Source organism: Mustela erminea, chromosome 3 (genome assembly GCF_009829155.1).
Source record: "Mustela erminea isolate mMusErm1 chromosome 3, mMusErm1.Pri, whole genome shotgun sequence".
Classification (NCBI taxonomy): Eukaryota; Metazoa; Chordata; class Mammalia; order Carnivora; family Mustelidae; genus Mustela; species Mustela erminea.
In genome coordinates, this window is record NC_045616.1 from 15,067,627 (window position 1) to 15,084,616 (window position 16,990).

Below are 16,990 nucleotides of genomic sequence, written 5' to 3' on the forward strand. Positions count from 1 at the left end.
CCAATCCCTGTTTCTTGGCCTCTCTGCCACTCACTCTCCCATCCCTGCTCACCTCCTTGGCCGCTCCCTTCCAGCCTCCTCTCTTCTATTTTATCTCCTACTGCTGGGGGAGGGGGGTGGCTGGGGCTCTGTCCTCACCCTCCGTCCACATCCTCTGCCCAGGAGAGGTCATCCGTCCATGGCTTTAAACACCACACTTGCTGATGCCATCCCAGCCTTATCTCCCACCCTGGCCTCTTCCCTTAATTCCAGACTCATGGATCCAACCAATTGAATGAGATTCTTCGCTTTCCGGTGTCCCAAACTGAACTCTTGATTTCTGCCCTCCATGGACCTGCTGTGGTCCTGGTCCGACGTTCTCAAGGCATGCCCCGCCCCCCGCCAGGTGCTCCAGCCGTGACCCTTTCCTCTTCCTCGCTCTCAGAGCCAGTCCTGCCCCACGCCTGGGGCCCACCCTTCCTTCCCTTCCTTCCACCTCCAGCAGCCTGGTCACAGACCCTGTCGCCTCCCTCTGCACCACTGTGAGGGCTCTGCCCCAGTTGCTGATGGTCTGTCTTGCATTCAGGGGCCAGTGGGATTCTGGAACGTGCTTTGTGACATCGGCGATGCCCTCATCTGATCCATTCTGAACAGGGGAGGGCTGCGACGGGCTGTATGAGCCCAGCCCATCCACCTACAACACCCAGTTTGTATGGACCTTTGTAATGTCAAGCTTGGGGCCTAGGGCCAGCTAAGTGCTCCGTTCTTCCCAAGGTGGAAAATGGGTAAAGGCAGAGCTGGGTCCCGTCCTCCTGGCTCCCACCCTCCGCCAGGGAGAGGTGCATAGACAGCTCTGGGAGTAAAACTGGCAGGGCCCTTGCATGTGGTAGGGGAAGAGAGAAGGGTGACATGGCTTCTGTTCATTCCCTCTGCCAGCTTTGCCCAAATCCCTGCAGCCATCCTAATCCACCCTGTCTAATGGAGCCCAAGCTGGCTCAAGCCCCCACGGGATGAGCCTGCAAATCCCTGGGGCTGGGAGCTCACCACCTGTCCCCAGGGGACCCTTTGTTCTCTCCCTCTCTTTGCATCAGAGACCCAAATCCGGGGCCTCAGACAGGAATGATGGTAAACACATATTGTGGCTAAAGCCCCCTCACCGTAGCCCTCAATGATGAGATGGGGAAATATAAGTTCCGAGCCTCCCACTGTGGTCACTGGGGTCACTGCTTCAGACCCCAGAACCCAGGAAGGCTTTCTCCATGACCAGAAGGACAATGCTTTAGGGTTCCATCATCACATGTGAGAGGTTGGGGCAGAAGCTGCGGGGTGAGCTGGCCCTGTCCCTCCCACCTTCTCCACTAAAGGCAGTGTGGGCAGCTGGTTTCGTACGAGTCTGAGCGCCAATCCAGAGGCTAATCCATGCCAACTATGTGGCCTCAGATGAGACTTCATTCCTTGAGGTCTCTATTTTCCCATCTGCAAAACGGGGCTCATGGTAAATGTCTCCTTACTGCAGGGTTGTTGTGTGTGTATTAAGCAGAGTCCTTAGTAAGGTTAAAGGTCGGCTTGCTGGTGCTTCCTGCCTGGCCAGCCCTGTTCTCCTTCCTGCTGTTCAGGTGTACCCGGCTCAGTCAGTCTGAGCTCCTCTCTCCCTCCATTCGGGTTTTGCAGGGACAAAGTTGGGGAGTGCCTTGGGCAGCTGGAACCAAGGCCCAGGTGGCTAGGAAAGAAAGGAAGAGGGGGACAAAGAAGGAGAAATTAATAGAGACAGAAAGAGAAGAGAGAGATGGGCAGGGGGTAGAGACAGAGATAGAGAAACAAACGGAGAGACAGAAGACTGTGTGTGTGTGTGTGTGTGTGTGTGTGTGTGTGTGTGTGTGTGTGTTTTGTGTATGTGTGTCAGAAACAGCCAGAGAGAGTTGGGGTCAGACACACATCCAGAGGGAGGAAAGAAACAGCCCCAGGGAGTAGGGCTCCCTCCTCTCCTAAGAGGGAGGGAAAGGAGGTGTAGAGTGCCCTTTCTGCGCACACCCCTCAGGGTGGCCTCTCATCCCCTCCCCAGAATCCCTAAATCCTCTCTGGGCCCTGCACATCTGTCACAACCCTGTCCTGACCAACAGCGACAGCGGCTGGTGCAGGTGAGTGTGGCTAGGGAGTGCTGAGGACCAGGGGCCCAGGGCTGTCGGGGAGAGGCAGGCTGGCGAGGTGGAGACCGCGGTCGCGCAGGTGGACCTGAGTGAGAAGATCCCTAGGGTGTGAGAGCGCGGTGGAGGCCTGGGAGCGCAGGGCGAATTGCTATCCCACCTCTTCCCCAGCGGGCTCCGCCGACGTTCATTGCGCGCCTCCCCTCTCCCCAGGACCCGGGGCTCCTGCCAGGCGCTCAAAGCGTTCCCCCGTTCTGTTCCCTCCCGGCCCTGGAGCGGGACAGCGGATGGCCCGGCCCGGGAGCGCCCGAGCCGCGCTGCCGCCGCTGCTGATGCTGATGCTGGTGCTGGTGCTTGTGCTGGCGCAGGCGGGCGCGGCGGGCGCGGCGGGCTCGGTGCGGCTGGCGGGCGGCCTCACGCTGGGCGGCCTGTTCCCGGTGCACGCGCGGGGCGCGGCAGGCCGGGCGTGCGGGCAGCTGAAGAAGGAACAGGGAGTGCACCGGCTGGAGGCCATGCTGTACGCGCTGGACCGCGTGAACGCCGACCCCGAGCTCCTGCCCGGCGTGCGCCTGGGTGCGCGGCTGCTCGACACCTGCTCGCGGGACACGTACGCGCTGGAGCAGGCGCTGAGCTTCGTGCAGGCGTTGATTCGCCGCCGTGGCGACGGCGACGAAGGGGCCGTGCGCTGCCCAGGGGGCGTCCCCCCACTGCGCACCGCGCCCCCGGAGCGCGTCGTGGCTGTTGTCGGCGCCTCGGCCAGCTCCGTCTCCATCATGGTCGCCAACGTGCTGCGCCTGTTTGCGGTGAGGGCACTCTCTTTCCGTCCTCCTCCCGTCCTCGCCCTCCGGGTGGCTGATGTCGGATCTCCCGGCAGAAATCCTCACATTCACAAACCCCGTCCCTTGCACCAGATGTACGCCCGAGCCACATCAACCCAACCGGTCCACCCTTCCTTGTCTGCTCTGGGGCCCTGCCAGAGCTGCCGTGTGCACACACAGCCGTTTGTGAGAATTAAGGAAAACTACCTTCTGGAGGGTCAAGGTGGGCCCCCTCCCAGAAGCGGTTGCAGCCTTGGGCTGGGGACGCGATTCACTATAACAGGGCAGCCCCTAATTTAGCACCTACTTGGTCACTAGCATGGGTGTCCTTGTTTGGGGCACACTCACTGCACTCTGCTGTGTGGTGGTCTCACCCCGGGCCCTGGGGAGTGCTCAAATGAGTGAAAATTTTTCCTGGGATCAGGCCCCTCCTTCTGGTGGGACAACTAGGACATACCCCTGACTCCTGGGGAGGTGGGGAGCGAGGGTAGTTCCCTCATCTTCAGGGAACCATCTTAAATGCAGGGCAGCCCTTCCTTGCATCCTGGGGGGCAGTGATTGGGGGAGGGCAACAGGAATCAGGGATTGGGGGGCCTTTGGCATTAGAGTTTGGGGGTTTTCTGCAGTAGTCATTCATTGGGGTTTGGTTGGGGAAGGGGGCATCTCTGTGCTTTGTCCTTCTGAGCCCAGAGGAAGGCTTTGCTTCCATCTGGCTAGGGGAGGGGACTTGTGTTTCTTGAGAGTTTCTCCCATTCTCCCAGGCATGGCCTGTTTCTACCATGCTGGGTAGGGGTTTCATCTGGGCCCCCCTCCATCATCTGCATCCATATAATTCCCCCCATCCTGATTCCCCCTGGACAAGAGCTTGTTGTACAGACACACCTTCTAGCTGGGACAGGGAGAGTTTATAGGGGGGATGGGGGGCACAGGGAAGAGTCTCCATCTCACCTGCCTGCCCATGTCTGTCTGCATTTGTACCTCTGTCCCCTGTCCTGCCTGGAGCTTTAGTTTCTGTCCTTTTCCCTATGTCTGCCTCTCTAGGCTGAGTGCAGAGATCTCAAACTCGGGGGTCTTCAGGGGCCAGGTTTGGGGTGTAGATGAGTGAAGCAGGACCCCCACAAGTCCAGAGCCCACTGCCGCCAGATCAGCCCAAGAGTGGGGTGGTGCCCCACTCCCACGTTTTAGACCCTGGCTATCAATTTAAAAATTAAACGAATGAAGACACTGGTGCAGGAAAGGCAGCCAGGGCCAGATTTGCTGTTCCTGGTCCAGGAGCAGGGCTGAGGGTTTCCGAGTTCACCTCCTTATGTGTGTGCATCACTGTGATCGCAATGCATTTTAGATAAACTTCCTGGAGGAAGTTCAACATGTACAGGAAGGTGGTTCTGAGGATCAAACTTTAGTGTCCAGAGTGCCCAGAGTAGCTACAGCATCCATTAAGCACGCTGGACCTTACTCTGACCTTCCCTCCTTCTTTGTGGTTCTTGTTTCTCTCTCTCCTCGTCTCTCTTTTTATCTTCCCTTCTCTCTCCCTCTTGCTCTTCCCATTATGCCTCCATACTCCACACTTTCTTTCTGCCTTGCTTCAGACATCCCTGTTTCCCCTAGACCAGCTCAGCCCACTCCTTCCAGAACCTTCTCTCTCTTCTTCCCCTCACACCAGCTCCCACCTCAGCCCTCTGCTCTGCTAGCCTCTCCACTCTCCACTCTCCTTTCACACTTGCTCTTCCCCTCCCCCCTTCTCCAGGATCAGCTTAGCCCATAATCCCAGCTGTCAATCACTCTAGCACACAGATAAGCCCAGCTGCAAGCAGACCCCTCCATTAGGCCAGAAAGAGCTTTGACTCAAATAACCCCGTCCCAGCCCCCTGCCTGCTCTGACCCTGCCTGGGTCTGCTGCTCCCCCACACAGACTTGTCCCTTTGTGTGAATTAGGAAAACATGTTGCCTCCCGGGACTGACAAGGAGTTCCATTTCCCCTTGCCAATGCAGCCTTTGCCCAGCAGCTGAATGGGCTGCAGGCTGGACTTGAGCCTCCACTTCCCCTTTGCCTGGACACAGTCGCCACCACTGTGTACGGTGTGCCCTGCCCTCTCCCTAGACCCCTGTACCTCCCATATTCCATCAGACCACATCTCAAATACAGAGCGTTCCCCATGCCCTTGGGGCTCTCCATGTGGCTCTCCCACGTGGGCCCCTGGTGCCCTAATCCCAGACTTCGGTGCCCCAACCTGTGTTCTGGATCCCTGCTGCCCTCCCTCCATCTGTAGCCCAGGTGTCCTTCCCCCTTCCAGATACCCCAGATCAGCTACGCCTCCACAGCGCCTGAGCTCAGTGACTCCACACGCTACGACTTCTTCTCCCGAGTTGTGCCACCGGACTCCTATCAGGCCCAGGCCATGGTGGACATTGTGAGGGCACTGGGATGGAACTACGTGTCCACACTGGCCTCCGAGGGCAACTATGGCGAGAGCGGGGTTGAGGCCTTTGTGCAGATCTCCCGGGAGGCTGGTGAGCTGGGAGCGGGGGTCCAAGGCATCAAGGAGCCTACACAGGGGTGAGCCAGGGGCCGTCGGACAAGGCCAAAGCCATGAGATGGGGCACTGGGCCCATGGTGGGGAGCCTGGATGGTGCCTCTGTGGGTAGGCGCCCCTTCGGAGCATTCGGTCCCCATCACAGTCTTGCACCATGGTGGCCCCGGTGGGTGGGTACTTGGGTTGAACAAGAGGTGATTCTGGCATCCCCCCACCCAGGGGGGGTCTGCATTGCCCAGTCCATCAAGATTCCCAGGGAACCGAAGCCAGGAGAATTCAACAAGGTGATCAAGAGACTGATGGAGACTCCCAACGCCCGGGGCATCATCATCTTTGCCAACGAGGACGACATCAGGTGGTATAGCCGGCACATTCAGTCACTGTGGTTATCAGAGGCTCTCCCTGAAGGCCCTGCCCCCTCTTCTTACACATCCCCCAGCCATGCACATCCTCCCTTCCTCCTCCTCCCTCTTCTTGATGCCCCCCCAACTCTCCTGCCCTTACAGACGTTCCCGGCTCCCATCTGTCTGTCTGGTGCACCCAGAAATGAACCGGGCTGGGTGTGGGTGGAGATACTCCAGGACTAGCCAAGGGAAACCACAGAGGAATACCTGTCTGTTCTTACCATTCACAGTGGGGGAGAGACCCATGGGCAGATCTGAGTGCCGAAAATGAGCTGTCAGAGAAAGAGACCTAGGGTAGTGCAGGGGGTATCAGCAGGGGGCCATGGACCCTGACCTGAGGCCTGTGTGGCTCCAGGCCAGCAGGAGGCTTGGCAAGAGAAGGGAGGCCCTTCTTCCTTGAAGTGGGCTGCAAGTGCACAGAACAGGAGGGCAGCCTAGGGCCAGAGCCTGGCTAGAAACTTTACTACCTAAGAACCCTGGAGCAAGTGTCCAAAACCGCTTTCCCACCATTTTTACTGCTTAATGAGGGTCTGGTGAGTGGTTTGGAATGGGATAGAAGGAGAGGGAAAAACAGAAAGTAGAAGGGGGATCTCCGGTCCTCACTCACCCTGACCCTGTTCCTACCAGGAGGGTCCTAGAGGCCGCACGCCACGCCAACCTGACAGGTCACTTCTTATGGGTCGGCTCAGACAGCTGGGGAGCCAAGACCTCTCCCATCCTGAACCTGGAGGATGTGGCTGTGGGGGCCATCACCATCCTGCCCAAAAGAGCTTCCATAGATGGTGAGTGCCGGGATGCCCTCTCCCACCACATCCCAGGCCCCTGCTTGTCCTCCCCACGATCCCCTCTTGGGGGGCACTCGTTTTCCCCATCTGTAAAATTGTGTATCCTGCTCCATGTCCCTTCCAGGATTCCCAAATTCTAGGATTCTAAAATTCTGTGACTACATCCCAGCAAGCAGTGTTTGAGTTGGCAAAGGAGGAAAAGCCCACCCTCACTTCACAGGGTCAAGAATTAGTTGTGGCTTTTCTGTTTTTGTTTTTGTTTTAATTCAATGCCTATCTTCCTGGTATTTCTGGTTCTGCACAAGACACACTAATTTGAGGATGGAGGGAAGGGGAGCAAAACCGAGGATGGGGACATATTGTCCCATCGATCAAATGATGAAACCTGCCTCCCTCCCTCCCTTCACCATCCTACCCATGAATATCTGGAAGAACCCAGCAGAGAGGTTCACTTTACAACAGGATTTGGTCGTTTTCCCAAAGCTCGAACTGAAGATGCCTCGACAAGATGCTTCAGGCTATTTTAATGAAGTACAGAACCTCGTAAAGACTCAGAACCCTGACTTTCCGGGGCTCCCAGCCTCCCACCCTCCTCATGCTCTTTCTTTTCCTTAGAGTGCACTTGGTTGCATTTGACAATTTAGAAGGAGAGTGGTTTTAGCAATAAAGGCATGTCATCGCCAGATAAGATGTCTGAAAACAGGCCACTTCAGGTTGGGGGCAGTGAGTTAATGATGTTCTCAAAGCCCTGAGCTCTGTCCCCACTTCGGTTCCACCATTCTCCGTAGTTGCTCTGTGCCTTTGTGACTCAGGTGTCTTATTCACAAAGTGGCTGCGGGAGCTCCTCCCATTACATCTTTACCACCTCATCCCAACCAGGAAAGAAGGAGCAGCATAAAAGTCTTCGAGGTGGCGAGGCTCTGAGTTTACAATAGGATGCACAGTCTACCCTGAAACCCCCAGACGGCTTTGAAATCACAGGCCAGAAGCTGACCGTGTGGCCAGTCCTAGCTGCACAGTAAGCAAGTGGTAGAGGGGCACAGAGGAATCATTCAGATGGTTGCTGCCCTCTCTCCTCCCTCTCAGGATTTGACCAGTACTTCATGACCCGCTCCCTGGAGAACAACCGTCGCAACATCTGGTTTGCCGAGTTCTGGGAGGAGAATTTTAACTGCAAACTGACCAGCTCAGGTACCCAGTCAGATGACACCATCCGCAAATGCACAGGTGAGAGCTGCCCGGGGTGGCACGGGAGGTCGGGGAGAACGCCTGAGGCCGGGCGGGGCACCCAAGAGGGCCGGGCACACTTCCTCTGGGCATCCCTAGGACAGGCGAGGAACGCATCGGCCGGGACTCGACCTACGAGCAGGAGGGGAAGGTGCAGTTTGTGATCGACGCGGTGTACGCCATTGCCCACGCCCTCCACAGCATGCACCAGGCGCTCTGCCCCGGGCTCACTGGCCTGTGCCCAGCCATGGAGACCACCGACGGGCGGATGCTGCTGCAGTATATCCGAGCAGTCCGCTTCAATGGTGAGTGAGAGACAGATCCCCTCCCAAAGGGAAGGGATGTCCCTGGCATGGATTTCTTTGCTGGACCTGGGCTGACTCAGGATCAAAGGGATGGGAGAGGCAGAATGGTATCCTGTCCCCTGGTAGCAGCAGAGGGCCTGGCATGTGGGCAGGGCTCAGAATAAGGTCTGGAAAAGGCCCAGGAGGACTCAAGCCACACTCCTGGTTTGTGCGGAAAGATACGCTTCTTGTTCAGTGACTACCCTTTATAAAAATTAAAAACTGTTCTCCCACCAAATATGGAGCACCTTCTGCCTGCCAAGCTGTCTGTTAAATAGCACAGCTTAACATCACCCCAGACCAGCCCCACGAACTGGCTGAACAAGCCTCTGAAAGAAACAAGGCTGATTGTTCTTTGTACAGGTCTGGACCCACCGTCTGGCCCGGCCAGCTAAGCTCTTTCTTTTTCTCTATAAACTGTGGTGACATACATGTAGGCTCATATTTGCCATCTTCACCATTTTTAAAAAAGATTTTGTCAGAGAGAATGAGAGAGAGAGAGAGAGAGTGCAAGCAGGAGGTGCAGCAGGCAGAGGGAAAAGCAGGCTCCCCGCCCAGCAAGGAGTCAATGTGGGACTCCGGGGATCGTGACCTGAGTCCAAGGCAGATGCTTAACCAACTGAGCAACCCAGGCGCCCCCATCTTCACCAATTTTAAGTGTACAGTTTAGTCGTGTGTGCCCTGTTGTGCAACCATTCTCCAGAACTTGTTTTATCTTCCAAGACTGAAATTCTGTCTCCATTAAACACTAACTCCCTATCCCCCCTCCTGCAAGCTTCTGTCAACTTCCATCCTACTTCCTGTCCCTATGATTTTGCCTGCTCTACGTACCTGCTGTGAGAGGGATCAGGCACTATTTGTCCTTTTGTGACTGACTCCTTTCCCTCAGTATAACATCCGCAAGGTTCACCCACGTTGTGGCCGGCATTAGAACCTCTTTTCCTTTTTTAAGGCTGAAGAATCACCTTGCATGAATAGGGGAACATTTTGTTTGTCTATTCAACCCCTGGTGCGTCCACCTTTGGCCACTACAAATGATGCTGCCATGAACGTGGGTGACCCATCTTTGAGGCTCTGAGCTGAGTCCTTTCTTCCGGACATACGCCTGGAAGTGGGCTTGCTGGGCCAGGTGGTAATCCTACGTCCAGTTTCTGGAGGACCCGCCACACCGTTTTCCACAGTGACGGCACCATTTTGCATCCCCACCAGCAATGCATCGGGGTCCCACTGTCCCCACGTGCTCCCGAGGCTTGTTACTTCCGGGGGGGGGTGGTTAACCGCGGCCACCTCCAATGGGTGGGGGGGAGGTGATGTCCCCCATGACTCCGAGCGTCTTTGCGCAAGTGCCTCACGCCTCCCTGCATCCTGGGCCGCCCCAGGGGCCTCTCTGGGAGGGACTGGAGGACCAGCTGAGGGTTCCCGGCTCTCGTTCCAGGCAGCGCGGGGACCCCCGTGATGTTCAATGAGAACGGGGACGCGCCGGGGCGTTACGACATCTTCCAATACCAGGCGGCCAACGGCAGCGCGGGCAGCGGGGGCTACCAGGCGGTGGGCCAGTGGGCAGAGAACCTCAGGCTGGACGTGAGTGGGCGCGGACCGGCGGAGCCCGGGGTGGCGGGGGTGGAGGGGCGCACAGACCCCCAGCCCACCCCGGGTGGACGTTTCAGGCCCACGCGTCTCCTGTGCCGTAGGTGGAAGCCCTGCAGTGGTCGGGGGAGACCCGTGAGGTGCCCTCATCCCTGTGCAGCCTCCCCTGCGGGCCAGGGGAGCGCAAGAAGATGGTGAAGGGCGTGCCCTGCTGCTGGCACTGCGAGCCCTGCGATGGCTACCGCTTCCAGGTGGATGAGTTCACGTGTGAGGCCTGCCCCGGGGACATGCGGCCCACGCGCAACCACACGGGCTGCCGCCCCACGCCCGTCGTGCGCCTCACCTGGTCCTCGCCGTGGGCCGCACCGCCCCTCCTGCTGGCCGTGCTGGGCAGCATGGCCACCACCACCGTGGTGGCCACCTTCGTGCGCCACAACAACACGCCCATCGTCCGCGCCTCCGGCCGCGAGCTCAGCTACGTGCTGCTCACCGGCATCTTCCTCATCTACGCCATCACCTTCCTCATGGTTGCCGAGCCCGGGGCGGCTGTCTGCGCCGCCCGCCGGCTCTTCCTGGGCCTGGGCACCACGCTCAGCTACTCCGCCCTGCTCACCAAGACCAACCGCATCTACCGCATCTTTGAGCAGGGGAAGCGCTCCGTCACGCCCCCGCCCTTCATCAGCCCCACCTCGCAGCTTGCCATCACCTTCAGCCTCACCTCCGTGCAGGTGGGACACGGGCTCCTGGGGCCATGCGAGGGGGGAAAGGGGGAAGGGACCACGGCTGGGCTGGCGGGTTGTCCTCCACTCGGAAAATCCAATAAACGCTCTTCTATTTTGGCTCCCATGTTTTAAAAAAAAAAAAATTTGCAGGAGCCACGGCCCCACTGTTCTCCTATAAAGAGAACTCCTCCCCCCAGCCACATCCTGCTCCACCCTCGAGGGAACTGGGTTAGTAAGCTGGGGAGTGCCAGCATCCAGCGCTGTTTCTGTAAAAAACAATGAGATTATTTTCCTACACGGAACATGCTTTCCACAGTTTCGCTCCCATATAAAAATAAGGCAAAGCCATCTGATAAGTTTTCTCAAGCAGAAAAAGAAGCTGTTTCTGTAAACGGAGTTCCTGCTGCCGGGTCACTGGGCTAACCTGGATGAGAGGCATGGGCTCCAGCAACCTTACTGTGTAGTGGGGGGTCCTGCTCCACAAATGGCCAGGATTTCATGACTTACATGCAGCAAAAAGCAGAGTGCCTTCAGGGGGTTTTCTGTGGTAGTATTAGACGTTGGAAATTATTCTCATGATCTGGAAAGCACTGCATGTTTTCTGTGCAAAGAGTAGCACTCAGGGACAGGTGTGGGTGGCACTGTGGCATCGTAGAGCCAGGCCAGTTCTCAGGGCTACACGGAGGGCCTGTGCTCAGCCTGCTTTGGACAGTGCACGCTCTGCACTCCAGGAAAGCCCTTCCCCCTGCCTAGCTCTGTGTATGCCTCTTTTATTCCTACCTGCAAACCTTAGGCCATGTAATTCTCCATAACTGAAAGGTGTTGCCATCTTCCTGCAGATAGCAGGGTCTGAGCTATCCCTGTGAGATCCAGAAGGCCAATGTCCAGCACCTGTTAATGTCCCGACCTCTTACCTCCCTGCTTCCCCGCCCGAAACTCCTGCAATGTCCCTTTGCCCCCAGGACAGAGGTACTTAGACGACAGTCAGTACTTCCTGGCTCATCTCTGGACTCCCCACATTATACCCTCCCTTCCGGAAATCCCAAACCCCTGCAAAGAGGCATACCTGCAGTGTTACTGGGTCATTCATCAATATAGTGGACATGAAATGGCATCTCATTTTAATTTGCATCTACTTAATTACTAGTGCATCTGGCCTTTGAGGTTCCCTCTTCTGTGATGTGCCTGTTCCTGTGCTTTGCTTATTTTCTATTATTTTGTAGGAGTTTTTTTTTTTTCTTTGTTTGTTTTGTTTCCAGGTACTAATGCTAGTTCCTTTTCAATTACAGGGGTTGTGAAATTGGTGGGGTCCCTTTTGTTTGCTATTCCTGTATATCTCAGGCCTTGGATGAGAGTTCCTCATAGGCAACTTTTTTTCCTACCTAGAAGCTTGTTCTAGGAGGAGCCTCCAGACTGCTCTCCTGGATGGTGGGTGGGATGTTATTAGTCCCTTGTCCATGGAGCTGCTGCCTCTGGAAGGATCACAAAAAGGTTCTCCTTTCTGGTGAACAAATTATTAAAAAGCATGCCCTTCTCCGGGATCACACAGCCCTGCTCTAGGTTCATAGCATGGCACTGAAGTGTTGGCTTGATTTCAGCCCTACATGCCCCCCACACATATATACATACCAGACAGTCTTGTACAGTGAGCAACCAGCACAAATGAAGGGGAAGCCCCTCCAGGGTCCTGCCTTCATTGCATGTGTCTTAATTCCTGCTCCCCAGCTTCCTTTTGCTCAAGGTCATGTCTTTTGTCTCTGTGAGGGAACTGCTACTCCATCTCCTCCCTATTAGTGCTTGCTTTTGACTTATTTTTTAAGATTTTATTTATTTATTTATCAGAGAGAGAGAGCGCGCAAGCCAAGGGAGCAGCAGCAGGCAGAGAGAGAGGGAGAAGCAGGCTCCCCACTGAGCAAAGAGCCCAATGCAGATCCCAGGACCCTGGGATCATGACCTGACTAAAAGGCAGATGCTTAACTGACTGAGCCACCCAGGCATCCCTGTGTTTGATTTTTTTTTTTTTTGCAGTAATTTAAAAATATATATATTCAGTTAGCCATCATATAGTACATCATTAGTGTTTGATGTACTGTCCATGATTCATTAGTTGTGTACAACATCCAGTGCTTGAGTTTGATTTTGATAACCTCCAGGGCCACCCAGCATCAGCTCACATCCTTTCTACTCTGTTTAGTGCCTCATTCTGGGCTTCACTCTGCATACCCACAGGATTTCGTTATACTATGTTCAGAAGTTCTCAGGATCTGGAGAAGGAATGGGTCCTCAGGAACTAGGTTTGATATGAAGGAACTAGGTTTGCCATGGTGCTAGACGGGATCAAGCGAGTGTTTTCACATCTACAGAATGGAGATGGTACTGCCTACCCCTGGGCGACCAGGGGTGGGGTGTTGTTAGGAAAGAGAATCTCTGCTGAGTCTAGCCCTTAATCAGTGGGACAGACACTGGCTCCTTCCCCAAGCTGGCTCAGAGGGACTGTGTGTAGGCCACCTCTGCCTGTAGTCGCTGTATATTGCAGGACTTGGTGATGGTTGGGATACAGGAAGAGGACATCCAGGGCCCATTACTCAGCCAGCCCTCCTATTGCCAGCACATATCTTCACGGCAACCCCTTCTGTCCACCAGCCTTTGCGTAGGCAGTTCCCTCCTGGATGGTCCTCCCCTCTCCATGGGGACTCTCAGGCCTGAGCATCCCACTAAGTAGGCCAGGAGCCTCAAGGTGACCCTAACCTGCCAGAGACATTGGTGGGTGGCCAGGCTGCATGTGTCCCTGACCCGTGTTGGCTCCTGCAGGTGGTGGGAGTGATGGCGTGGCTGGGGGCCCAGCCCCCACACAGCGTGATCGACTATGAAGAACAACGGACAGTGGACCCAGAGCAGGCCAGAGGGGTGCTCAAGTGCGACATGTCGGACCTGTCCCTCATCGGCTGCCTGGGCTACAGCCTCCTGCTCATGGTCACGTGCACGGTGTATGCCATCAAAGCCCGCGGCGTGCCTGAGACCTTCAATGAGGCCAAGCCCATCGGCTTCACCATGTATACCACATGCATCATCTGGTTGGCTTTTGTGCCTATCTTCTTTGGCACTGCCCAGTCAGCTGAAAAGGTAATCTGGGGTCCCCCGTCAGTTCCACTGCCTCCTTTGTTTCCTGACTGTCCATGGAAGGGTTCGGTGGTCCCAAGTGCTGGGCCACATGCATGAATGCCTGCTTGTTGGTTAATTCATTCACGTACTTAAAAACTCATCCATTCATTTGTCAGTCTCCCTTTGCTGCTTCAGTCAGCCCAATTTTCCTTTGTTCATTCATGTATTCCTTGCGTGTATAGTAGAACGTGTTTATTCACCACTGTCCTTCATGTTTGCCCACTCGCTCTTTCTTTCAAAGTGTTCATTCGTGTGTACATTTGAAAACATTCATCCATTCATTAACATGCTCTAGTGCTTTTTAGGCATATGGACCCTTCCCCAGATGTCACCCACTGTGAATGAGCCCTTCCCTTGGTCACTTGTCCACTTGGTCCTGTGTTATTCATTCTCCGTCCTGCCTATGTCAGAGTCACACCATGACCATCACTTCTTCATGCCACAGGGCCTTTGCTTATATGGTTGCCCTTTCCATCCACCAGATGAACACAGACTCATGTGGGGGTGGGGTTGGGAAGGAAAAATGCTGAGTCCCACCCGGTTCTTTCCTCCATGGCTCAGATCTACATCCAAACCACCACACTGACTGTGTCCTTGAGCCTGAGTGCGTCAGTGTCCCTTGGCATGCTGTATGTGCCCAAAACCTACGTCATCCTGTTCCACCCGGAGCAGAATGTGCAGAAGCGGAAGCGGAGCCTCAAGGCGACCTCAACAGTGGCAGCCCCACCCAAGGGCGAGGACACAGAGGCCCCCAAGTAGTGAGTGGGGAAGGAGTGGGAGTGGTTGTTCCCTCCCTTCTGTTCTTTCTTTCTCTTGCTTCACGGTGGAAGCTGTGACAAGTCCAGGACTGCAGTGAACAGTCAGAAGCAGGGAGTCCTCAAAGTCCATGCCCACCAGGATGGGGCTGGCCTCCAGAAAGACCTGGACTAACATACCACACTTCATCCCTGCTTTTGCATGCCTGTTGGCATCATACGTACTTGCTGCAGACCAGACTTTCTACTCATGGTGGGAAACAGCTACCAAGAGGATCCTACTCTAGGGAGGACTGAACTTACACTTCCTGATCTGAGTTCAGAGAGTGTGATGAAGCCCCTGGGCTTGGCCCAGCGTGAGTGAGAGTTCTACCCAAACAGCCATCAGAATGTGCGGACTGTGCAACATTCAAGAATGTGTAGATCTCACTCTGGAAATGCGGGGCTGGCTTTGAGGAGGGGACTTTTCCCCAAGAGACCTGAGGTTCTTTCTTCTGGCCTGAGTAACTCAGGCTTGGCTCTGAAGGATCGAACCTCAGGTGAGAGAGCTCTGTGAGGGATCGACCTGGGACAGGACGTGGGAGCCAGCAGAGGCACTGGGACATACCCTACGGGGTTACTTGTGTTGAGGTCTTTTTCTTGGGACCTTCACCCCTGGGATCTAGGGCATGTCAACATGTGGACTATAGTTTTTGCCTTTCCCTGTGCATCCTCCCTTAAACGACCCCCAAACACTTGTGTGGTGTTAGCGGTGTGAGAATAAAGCAACGGGGCAGCAGTTTCCCTCTTCTGATGCCCATGAGAGATTATGGTCAGGAGTTTTGGGTTGTGTCCTTGGTGATGATGAATTCCAAGTAGACATCTTAGGATGAATATCCACACTTTTCTCTCCCAACATTTACTGAGAGGTCCCCTTTGAAAGGCAAACATGAAGCATGGGAAGGAAGATACTTAGACTTCAGATGCATGGACATTTATTTTTGAGGGTTTTTTTTTTTTTTCCCAAAAGCTTGGTTTTAGTTACGGAATTGTATTTCCCTATGGTACAATTTCTATCTGTGAAATTGGCTCTTTTCCTTTATCAGTTCAGAATTCTCTAGTATCTGATGTCCAGAACTGATTCTGAAGGTCAACGAACCTTTATGCAACATAAAGGCTTTTTCCTCTTCCTCTATTGCATAAATAGATTTTTGTCCCTGGGACCAGGTGTTCCTTAAGTTAATAGGGCTTCTCCTCAGAATAACATTTTTGGTGTACATATTCTCCTTCCTTACATTTTTTTGCATTTCTATGGTTTCTCCACATTGTGAATTAGGAAGTTTTATTTATTGCTCAGTGCTTTCCAAAATTCATTATTTCATAGAGCTGCTTTCCTGTGTGGGTTTTCTGATGTAACGTGATGAGGTGTATTCTCTTGCTGAAGGCTTTACCATATTAGTGCTTCGAGAGTGTTTTTCTGCTATATGAACTCTCAGAGTCAGTTAGCTCTCAGTTCCAAAGGAAGACGTTTCTGTGTTTTTGTTGTTGTTGTTTTTCTCTTAGTGTTTCTCCTGGGATGAAGTCCCTGATGTTCAATAAGCATTGACTTCTAGTTAAAAACTTTTTAGTGGTTTTCCCCACTTTGAACTCTGTGACTTAGAGTTTGGATGATTTCTTAGTAGAACATTTAGAGGGTTTCTCCCCAGTGTAAGGTTTCTGCTTTAGAGTCCTGGCTTCCTGCTGAAGACTTTCACACACTCCTCACATTCATTCATGCTGGTGTCTCTGATGTGAAAATGAATGCTTGACCACAGGCAGGTTCTGGTTCCTTCTTATGGGCATCTCACATTCAGTCCACTTGTAATGATTTCTATAGCATGTGCCATTTTGTATGTGGTGGAGAATCCTCTGTTACTAACATGTGATCATACTTAGTGCACTTGGGAGGTTTCTCTCCTTTATGAGTTCTCTACTGTATGCAAAGTTTGGACTCCCAGAAGAAGGCTTTTCTATGATCAGTGTGTAAAAGGATCATTTGAGGTTCGGTGCAGGGTTGACAACTTCCTGAAGGTCTTCCCATTTACTATTTACTATGCTATTTACATGCACTGTTTTGCCTTCTCTGAGATTCAGTCAATCAAGTTGAACCCCTGAATAAAGGTTTTGTTTTGTTTCGAATTTGTGGAATTTATAAGGTGTTGGTTTCTTTTATGCTGCTGAGTAAGAATTGGGCTGTGCTTGTTGGCTTTCTCACATTCATTGCTCTGAGTGATTTCTTCCAGTATGAATTCTGTGTTTCAGTGAAAATGGGGCTCTGTATTGGAGGCTTTCCCATGTTACAACCACGGGGTTTCTCTCCAGCATGAATTCTCTAAAGCAGAGGAAGATTACATTTTGATATAGACTTTAATTCACCAATTTGTAAGGTTATTGTCTGTGTCAAATGTGTAGAGAGTTGCATAAGGAGGGCCTCTCTCATGTTGACTATATGCTTTTATCTTTTCACCAGTGTGAATTTTTCAACACATCTATTGCATTCAGTATAGCTCT

General features: G+C 53.9%; 1 protein-coding gene across 2 annotated transcripts; it reads left to right on the forward strand.

Annotated features, from left to right (window-relative positions):
* Positions 1-651: 651 nt before the first annotated feature.
* Positions 652-14,465, forward strand: GRM6 (glutamate metabotropic receptor 6). 2 transcript variants are annotated; one of them, XM_032335326.1, is made up of 12 exons: positions 652-1,305; positions 2,042-2,117; positions 2,337-2,926; positions 5,236-5,452; positions 5,695-5,830; positions 6,507-6,661; positions 7,751-7,891; positions 7,996-8,196; positions 9,671-9,816; positions 9,927-10,550; positions 13,356-13,667; positions 14,268-14,465. In XM_032335326.1, exons 3-12 carry the CDS (start codon positions 2,411-2,413, stop codon positions 14,463-14,465), a joined length of 2,646 nt encoding a protein of 881 aa, XP_032191217.1. In that variant the 5' UTR covers positions 652-1,305; positions 2,042-2,117; positions 2,337-2,410. The 2 variants fall into 2 exon arrangements, with proteins under 2 accessions (XP_032191217.1, XP_032191218.1); XM_032335327.1 differs by lacking the exons at positions 652-1,305; positions 2,042-2,117 and having other exon boundaries at positions 2,261-2,926.
* The last annotated feature ends 2,525 nt before the right edge of the window (positions 14,466-16,990 follow it).